The following is a 9,978-nucleotide window of genomic DNA, read 5'->3' on the forward strand; positions in this document are numbered from 1 at the left end:
AACTCAGTCTAGAGTGGAGAGGGGTAAGGTATGAGTAGAAGAGTGGAATACCACTGGACCTTGGTGGATGGAGTGAAGGTGGAGAAATGAAGACACATTCCAAGATCCTTTAGGAGGTCGAAGTTTGAGAGCTTGGGGATGAATAAAATGTTTGAGAAAACATGATTTTACGGTTTCTATGTAACTTTCTAGTTTTTCTTAGCAGTACAATTTGATTCAAGAAAATGTATCCATTCTCTGTCTAGTAAATTCCAGGCTCTGGAAGGTAATCTAATGGTTTGTTTAAAGAAGTCTTCCCAAATCACTCAAGGTAGTGAGCATTTACACCCCAGTTACCCTTTTCCATTTCTCTTATCTTCTAAGCAGACATCACTGTTTCTTACTATTTTGCTACTTGCTTACTAGGAGTATAATCTTCGTGAGAGTGAGGTATTTCTCACTCTAGAAATATAATCTAGAAGACGGATTATATCCAGAGTACCTAACAATGGGTACATTGGAACTGTTCAATAAATATTTGTTGAATGAAATGATGAATGAACTAATGAAAGAATAACGATATGGAGGAAATACTTGAATCCAAGGTGCTCACAATCTAGCCAAGAGGATTAAGAAGGATGGTAAAAACCTTACTAGAAGTAAGCAGGTAGAGTTATGGGAGAAGAGAGGAGGAGGATGTATTTATCTAACCGGGAGAACAGAGGGAGGTCTGGAGACAGATATACTCAAAGATGAATGTTTTCTGGATTGAGACATCTCTCAATGGAAATCACTCCCCTCTCTCCAGCAAGCTCTATAACAAAACATAAAGCACTCTTCAAAGGAGCTTCACATTTTAGAAATATATATCTACATATATTTAAGGAGTCGTTAGAATGGATTGTCCTGCAAAGATACAACCTTGATTTTGTACCACCTACAGCACTTACAGCACTTATTACTTGCCACTTCTGGCTGTAGAAATTTTGCACCTCTCCCTCCCTGGGTCCTCTGATAACCCTGTCTCCGCTCGTACTCCCGGGTTTTGTCCACTGTCGGAAGACCCGCGCCCTTGCCTTCTCCCGCCTTCTGATAGATGAATAGAGGAACGTTTACTACCTCATCCCTGAGGAGTTCCAGAAGATGCAGCTGCCCATAAGCTAATGTTTCTGCACCTTGCGGGATTCGTGAGGAAGCAAAAGAAAAGGAGCAATTTGTTACTTAGAGCGCCAATTGCCTTTACCTTTAATCCTGTGGGTCTCTAACATCTGGCCCCAGCCTACCAAGCTCAGGCTTTAACAGTTTACAGAGCAAAGGTCAGTCCCGGGTGCGAGTGCTCGCTCCCTCCCTTCCTTCCGCCTGTGGAAGGAAAACAAGCCTCCAGCGTGGGGGATGGGCCGGGCTGCTTTCCCCGTCGTTCCACGGGCAGTGCGGGGCGCCTGGAGCCGCGAGGCCGAGCCCGCAGCCCCGCCCCAGGGGCGTGGCCTCCCAGCGTCAGCCCCGCCCCCTCGCCGCGGACCCTCCGCTTCCTATTTACTCGGTAGCTCCGGCTTCCCGTCACTTCGCTTTCTGACTGGAGCTTGAGGACGCTAGGAGGGTCTGTCACTAGGAGACTTCAGGCTGTAAACACTGCCATGGCCCCTGTGCTTAGCAAGGACTCGGCGGACATCGAGGTACCGACTGCGCGCCGGGTCGCCAAGGGCGGGAGGTGGGGGGCCCAGCCGGTGGGTGCTGGGGAGGCCGCGGCAGTCGCTCGGGAAAGAGTGGGAGACCGGGGAAACTTTGCCTCCGTGGGAGGCCTGCGGGGGAGGTAGAGGAGCAGGGAGCCAGAACACGGGCACGGGCAGCGGGAGACAGAAGTGGAAGGGTCCCGCGACTGGAGGGGGTGCCTTTTGGGTTGGGACCTGGCTGTTTACTTCGGAGGGGATTAAGGAAGCCTGTCTTGTCTTGCCCTGAATGGTGTGACTAAGAAGCACAAGAGTTCCAGTGAGGTGGACTCTGGAGGATAGGAGCTCCCATTTCCCACCCAGTCTACCCAGGCACTTTCCCCTTTCTCCACCCCTATGCATTTCAGGGCACCTGTTTGCTGCCCCCACCTCCCAATTGCTGAATCCTAAATATATGCAAAGGTGGGCTATAGAAATAAAGGAGATCTGTGTGTCAGCTATTCTAGCGTCCCTGCTAGCCATAGTAATGCTTCAATGCTTATGAAATTATTTAACATAGGGAGGAATGGAACAAACTGTTGAGAACACGAAAAATGCAGTGCTATCAGAAAAACATAAACAAGCTGTATTTTTCTCTCCTCTCAAGAGTTTTTGATTCTCTTTTCCACTCTGTTTCTGTAACAATTTCATCTTTCTTCCTGTGAATAAGGTCCTACCTGAAATGACATGACCGTTTCCTTTAAATTCTTCCTAAGACCTTTGTGTTTGACATGAGAAGGATTTAATTTTAAACAGTGATTTTTAGACATACCCAATTCAGCGTTTGTGAGCTAAGATAAACTGCTTTTTAGTATTTTGTTGTGTTTTAAGGCTTTTCTTTATTTGAGTCTCCCTGTCCCATAAAATGTGTGTATATGTGTGTACGTGTATGTTTTCTCTCTCTTTTTTTTTTTATAAATGACAAATTTTTCTTTCCTCAGTCCTTTTCCGTGGCTTAAATAAAAGTTTAAAACCACCTGTTTGCAGAATAGCTGCTGATGCCACATTTTTCCTCTGTCATTGAAGTAACTTTGTGTTCTGTTGGGAGATGGTAGTAATGTTTTCTTCCAACTCCATACATTGGTTTGGGAAAAATCCATTTTAGTAATAAGAGTCAAATTATATTGTAGTGACCTCTCTGGTTAATTTACTTGTGGTTTCTCTTGTGGATAGTTTACTATTTCATATTGATCAGTAAGATATATTTAACCCAATATTTATTCATGTGTGCACAAGGTGAAGGATACTCGATTTATGTCACTGTCAAAGCCCTTTTTGGTCCTTATTACTTTGATTTAACCAAATCATTTTTTTTAAACTAAGCTAAGTAGCAAACTTTTGACAGCATTCAGGCAGTACTGATTTTAGAGAGGATAGTGTCAGGGGGCAGGTGGCCTTTGGCTTTTAGAATGGTATGTTATTTGCTTAACTGATTTCTTTCTCTGTATTTCTCTTGCAATTGTCTTGGAAATCAGTTCTTAACCACAGAACACTAAGGAAAAGATGCCAGTGAAACATTAAATTACTAGCTTAATCTCATATGTTGTTTGAACTAAGACCCGTTTGAGAAGTCCACGCCCTTACACTCACCTCAGTCTAACCTTAGTCTGTGGTGTTAATCTGCCTGATATTACTTACAATTTAGAACAGTGGTATTCAAGGCTTTTCAGGTTTTATGTAGTTCATATATGCAGCACATTTTAATCAGTAACCACTTCCATTATACATAGTATCTTCCTTTTCTCTCAAAGTAATACCTGTGATTCATGAGTTATAGTACCACCAGAGAGCATGAAATTAATCATTAAAATATAATGCAGTGAAGAAAAATACATTAAGCCTAAAGGAACACATTTAAGCATAGATGTCTCAGTTGATCCTGTTGATTCACCAAAGTTCATTTTTGTTTGAAGAATCAGAATGAATTATGAAAGCTCAGTTTTCTATCAAATTTGAATGCGTACATTGGGTTTCCTTTCCTTGAATGAATTCATTAAGACCATTGTCTAGAGACTGATCTGACTGTGACCATTGCTTTAGTCTCAAGTACATGGAGTAATCTTAAAAAAAATCAGTATGGAACAAAATACAGGTTCACTTGATAAATGTGAAAAGAACAGAAGGTGATGGTGACAACCCACTATAATAGTGATTTAACTTTCACCATAAGCTACCTACAGAATCTCAGGTTTCAGTGAGGCAGCCAAGAAATATCTCTATTTCTGAAGAAAAAAAGTTACTGAGGTAAAGTTGCCTTGTGTGTTCACTCCATAATGTCTAGCCTTAATTAAGTATCACATCAGGGTTTGAAGGATTGGGAGCATGAAAAACAATCAGAATGTCACCAAACCCCAAAAATGGAATATTTCAGGCTGAAAGATAAAGCACAACAATGATGCATTAGTAAGTAATAGATATTAGGCAATAGAACCTAGCTCATATACTCAAAAATTGTTGTCACTATGGTAATTGTAGAAGCAGCATGAGAAGTGAAGTTGTTTTGTTTTGTTTTGTTTTCCCTGATACATAAATGTGATTCAGACCCTGGGATCTGGAGCTAACTGGGTTGAGGTCTAGTTTAGTTCTTTTAAACTGTGACTTTAGGAGGGTTACTTGGCTTCTCTGAGTCATATTTTCATAACCTGTTAAATAAAGAAAATTATAATAGGAAATATAATAAACAAATGTCACAAGTTGACATATTCTTGTTAGGAAAAAGGACAAATATTAAAAAATAAAAGCATGAACAAATATCTTAGGAAAATCCCTGCCAATGAAATAATTAGTATTCTAAAATCATTAACGGTAGCTATGTGCTTTTGAAAGTCATCTTACTTTATGGGATTACATTTTGAACAAAGCTGAATTTTGTCAAGGATGACTTTTGAATACAAATTCTCCTGGGAAGGTTTCAGAGAAGGTGAATACCCAATACTGGTCACTTACCCTGACTTCAGCGGTACCTTCACAGTACTTCATTTAGTTTGAATTGATAACCAGTATAATGCCAATATCTGTTCATTTAAAAGCAAGTAAGAATAATTTTAGAAAAATGTAATTTTGTTCAGTGTCCTGTTCCTCTCCACTGACATGGATAATTAAGAGTAGACTATAGAAGTATAATTAAAAGAAAATGTATGCAGCTACAGGAAACCTTTAACTTTTTGAATAATAGTAATTTTGGTAAATATTTACAGCCAAACTCAAATGCTACCTACCACTCTAATGCTTTCACAATCACAAGTCAAGGTCCATTCCTTGAATTATCAGTTAGTGAGTGTTTCACATTTACCCTGAATCAGAAGGGATTTCAGTCCATTGTGTACAGAATCATAGTGCATTTCAAGTCAAACAGAAATAGTTTCTGAATTACTTATACTCTAGCTTCCATTCATTTGAGAATTTTCTATGCTTATTAATTAAGAAAATAAGTTACTAAAATCATGGACTTGGAAAATGGGAGGATAAAGGAAACAACTGGGAGAAAAGTACATTTTTAAGGAGCATTTTGAAAAAAGGGAAGGCAGGGGTTATGAATTAATTGGTAGAGGTGGGAGAAAATATTTCGGAATACCCTCTATCATAACTGTTTTTGTCCCTGGGAAGGGGAAGGGTTATGGATCCAAAGGAGAGAATAAAGATTCAACTTTGCAGAAGCTATGGATTATTTATTTATTTATTTAAACTTTTATGTTTTTTTTATTCAGTGTATAAATGACAGTTCTTTCTTGTCTCCTTTCTTTTATTGATTAGGCACCAACAATCTAGGGAAATGCTATCTCGACTTGCTAAAGCTTTTAATTTTTTTTAAAGTTTTTAAATTTTAAACCTGTTCTGTGAGTTTGAATTGTTAAAAATATGCTTGTCCTCCCTATTTTAAACTGTCCTGTTGACCGTACTCAAAGTATTTCTCCTTTCTAAGAAATTAAGCTGGGCAGTAAAAATGTGTTTGATTGTGTGATTTGGGAAGATACTTCATTCCAAATGATAGCTCCTTGTAGTTTTTTTTTTTAAAGGAGAGAATAAATTTATTATTATTATTATTATTATTAATATATGAAATTTATTGTCAAATTGGTTTCCATACAACACTCAGTGCTCATCCCAAAAGATGCTCTCTTCAATGCCCATCACCTACCCTCCCCTCCCTCCCACCCCCCATCAACCCTCAGTTTGTTCTCAGTTTTTAAGAGTCTCTTATGCTTTGGCTCTCAGCTCTTTGTAGTTTTAAGGTGTATTTCTAGAGTTAAGCATGGCCAGATGTATATACTTCAGTATAGTTTTTTAAAAGAAATTATACCTCCTGCACATGAATTCAGTGACCAATTTAGTAGTTTAATTAAAAACTGTGAGATTAATGACTAATGACGACTCTATCACTAGGGAATTTTTTACGTTGGATCTGCTTAATCTTAATCATAGCAGATAGTGTTGTAAAAATATGTTGGAATTCAGTAGCCTTCTTTCTTACATTCTGGAAGAAAAATTCAGTTTTGGAAAGCTGAACATTTGCAATAAGGAATTGATAAGAATATGAAAAAGATCTAGGGCCAAAATCCTGAGAAAACTGGATATCTTTAAGCAATCATCTTTCCTTAACTATTTGAATACAGCATTTTACCAAACTCTGTATATAAACAGGCAAGAATGCAAGAGCTGAAAAATAGACCTTACTGTAAAGGTAAACCTATCTGATCATTGTGGGAGATCTAATTAGCATTAGATCATGCTAATTTTTAATAAGCATAAATTTGTTATAAAATTAAAAACACTAAAATTAAAGACAATGAGACTGAAAAAAATAAAGTTATAAAATAATATGACAAAGAAAATATGATGAGATTTGTTATGGTCCAGGCTTTAAGTGAAGCTAACAAGGATATTGAAAAGTAGGATTGGCCAACTTATTTTTCTCCCTCTTAGCTGTCTACAATGACAAATAGGAATAGAAACCTGCAGTCCTTAAAACTGTAAGAAAATTTCAACATCATTTATACCCTGCCTTAATTTAAAAATATTTTATAAGGCATTCTAAGATTATAAATTTATATATAGTCAAGATTTTGATTTTCAAATGTGACATGTTTACCTTCAGGACTTCATTTGCTCTTAATCCTCTATATCAAAACAGAAAGTGTTTTTTGGCCTCAAACATCAATAGTGTGGTCATTCACAGATAACCTGGAGCCAGGAATACCACTAAGATAACTCTTAATAGGATTGTATATTTCCTATGGTCTATAATTATTTCTTCTTCCATTGCTTGTAATTAAAATGTTATGCTAGTAGGTGTGAACTCATTGTATTACTTTTCTTTTAGAATGTTCACTACAGATATCTACTTATTGATATAGGAACTCAGTACGTTTATTTAAAGTTATTTATTTTGTATTTCACAAAATCAAACCTCAATTCATGGTAAAAAAGAAAACATTGTATTAAACAGGCCTGGGTTCTATTCCTGATTCTCTCATTTTTTTTTAATTTTTGTGATTGTGGCCAATTCTTTCCTGAACTATCATTTCTTTTTCTGTCAATTGGATTTATGCTTCATTATTTCATGCAATAGTTGTAATGATTAACTGGTGTCATATACATATAATGCCTCAGATAGCATCTTTCACATAAAATATGTATTTTTAAAATATTAGTAGTTCTGGGGTGCCTGGGTGGCTCTGGTCGTTTGAGCGTCTGATTTCGGCTCAGGTCATAATTTTGCAGTCTGTGAGTTCAAGCCCTGCATCGGACTCTGTGCTGACAGCTCAGAGCTTGGAGCCTGCTTCTGATTCTGTGTCCCCTGCTGTCTCTGCCCCTCCCCAACTCGTACTCTGTCTCTCTGTCTCTCAAAAATAAATATTAAAAAAAAATACCAGGTACTTCTTTCAAACATCATTATTGCATATATCATGTGTCTTATGTAAATGTCATTTGGCTGGAATTTTGTTCAACTCCAAAAATTAACGAGTGATATTGAAGCCTGTTAAAATATGTGAAAGAGGGGGGAGTTAATGAAGTTAAAAGAATTATGAGGATATATTTTGCAGATATATTTTATAAGAAAGTTCCTTAATTTTGTCAATATTACTGGTGAGAAGGGGGAGTTTCTGAAATTCAGATCAAATTAAAGAGACCCAGTTCATTTTGCTTTTTACTTCTATTTTAAAAATATGTTTAACACCCTCTGTATTGCTAGCCCTCTGGTGTAAATTGAAGGAGATTCAAAGGAAGTATGTGGCATCGGTTTTGTCTATATGGGATTATCTACATCTACTCCACTAGGGACTAAGACTCAAATCCAAGGCTGACCTCCCCAACCCTTATTATTTTACTGCAGTGTACATATGGATTGATTTTTCAGTGTTTTTCCGAGCATTTTTAGACTCTCTCAGGACCAATGTATTGGTGAAAATTATTTCTTGGTATTCTGAACGATATATAGAAGGGATTTAGTATTATCCTTTTCTGAAAAGAAATCTCTACACAATTATTTTTTACAAAAGCCCAAGTCATATCTGTTTGTACAAACTGGACTAAGCTTATAATGTCTCTAAGCAGGTATATTAGCTTCAAAGAAAGTTTTTTTTCTAGACTTCTGAGCATCCCTGTATTTGTTCATTAAAACTTTTTTGACTACTAGGAAAGAAAGAATTGGAGATCAACCTATTTTGCACCAGGAAAATGTAAAATGTGCTCTTTCTGAAAGGTGACTCAAATATTAAACTTTTTAATATTAGGTTATGATAATTTTATTTCATTGAGAATTTCAGCTTGGTTGTGTAAAAGCATTCTCACTATCCTCTACCTTTATCATAATAATTAAAGAGACAATCTGTGTCCTTACCTCCCAGGTGCTTGGAAATTGATATTATGAGTGCTTATGAATGTCCCCTTGAGGCACTGCTGACTGGGCCACTTTGAAGAAAAATCTCTTCATCAATAATGAAGCCCTGAGGGCCACTTCTCAGGGGACCCACACAAAATTACATGTCAACTCCAGGCCTGATTTATACAGATGGTGCTCATGGATGGAGCCCTGACTGCACCTCCTCTTCTCCCATATTTTATTACCCACCACCCTGCGAATCCTCTCCACTGCCCTTCCCCCACTTACACTTCTCTCTCCAAACTTCATCCCCTAATTTTCAACTTGTTTTACCTGCCCACAATGGATTTACCTAACTAGATTTTTTTTGTTGAATCTTTGTGAAATCCTCTGAATGGTATTAAAAATTGGCTATAGCAGCATGTTAAAACTTTAAAAATGTTAGTTTGATGTAAAAGCCATGTGAAAATCTTCAAAACAATAGAAGAGAATGTGTATTTACTGTATGTTAATTAATATAAGTGTTCTGGAATACGGGACAGGCCTGCAGATATGTTTGCTCTACATGTTGGGCCCCTTGCTCTCTGACCTTGTGGAAATCATTCAACCACTTTGAAAGAGTTTGCTGACTTCTCAATGAGTTTGCTATTGATCAGTCTTTTAAGGATGGTTTGTAATAAAATACGGCAATGGTGAAATTGTTTGGAAATGTGACCTGCTGAGTGATCATATTGAGGAAATGCAGACGTGGTGTTGTCATAGCTACTGTATTTTACATGCTAGGCAGGATTAAGTATACCATTTATACCGACTCTATGGAATTGATATACTTAATGATTTTTAAACTTTCTTCATGCTTGCCTGCTTCCTTTTCTTTTTCAATCAAACAAATGAGTTAAATCTAAATCTGTCCTGAGCACACAAAGTCCAATCCTTCTATATATTGGTGGAGTTTTGTCAGGGTGATATGGAATTTATAAATTCATATTTTGTGTCTCTTGGATGGTGTTATCCTTAACTAGAAATTGCAGCTAGAGATTCCAAATAAGGAGTTGAGACTCTCTTAGTTTCTCCAGTGTGTTTGTTGATTGATAACTGTCAGTGGAAATCAGAGTATAAATTTTGGGGTTTCTAGCCCATAGGGAATGTAAGTTACCTTCCTCTGACTCCTTGTACCTGTTCCACAGTGACCTCAAAGCTTTGAGAACTTTTCTTTCAGTTATGTTTTCATGATAAATATTGGGGAGTACAGAGTAGAATGCTTGATTAAAATGCTCATACTTCAAAGAAAGCTATTTAGTTCTCACAGATTGCAGGAGTTAAATAATAGCATAACAGCTTTCACAGTAAGATGCTTTTTTGGGGGTTAACTTTTATTAATTTTTTTTCATTCCTCTGATTAAATTTTATTTATTTATGTATTTAAATTTATTTGAGAGAGAGAGAGAGAGAGAGAGAGAGAGAGAGAGA

General features: G+C 37.2%; 1 protein-coding gene across 3 annotated transcripts in view; it reads left to right on the forward strand.

Annotated features, from left to right (window-relative positions):
- Positions 1-1,467: 1,467 nt before the first annotated feature.
- The window catches only part of DPYD (dihydropyrimidine dehydrogenase), an 848,382-nt gene continuing 839,871 nt past the window's right edge, over positions 1,468-9,978 (forward strand). Inside the window, exon 1 of one of the 3 annotated variants that reach the window (XM_049618417.1) lies at positions 1,468-1,652. In XM_049618417.1, coding sequence (XP_049474374.1) covers positions 1,614-1,652 — 39 coding nt within the window. In that variant the 5' untranslated portion in view covers positions 1,468-1,613. The remainder of the gene's footprint in view (positions 1,653-9,978) is intronic. The other 2 variants (XM_049618415.1, XM_049618418.1) reach the window with 2 other exon arrangements.

The sequence above is a fragment of the Panthera uncia genome (genome assembly GCF_023721935.1).
Source record: "Panthera uncia isolate 11264 chromosome C1 unlocalized genomic scaffold, Puncia_PCG_1.0 HiC_scaffold_4, whole genome shotgun sequence".
NCBI lineage: Eukaryota > Metazoa > Chordata > Mammalia > Carnivora > Felidae > Panthera > Panthera uncia.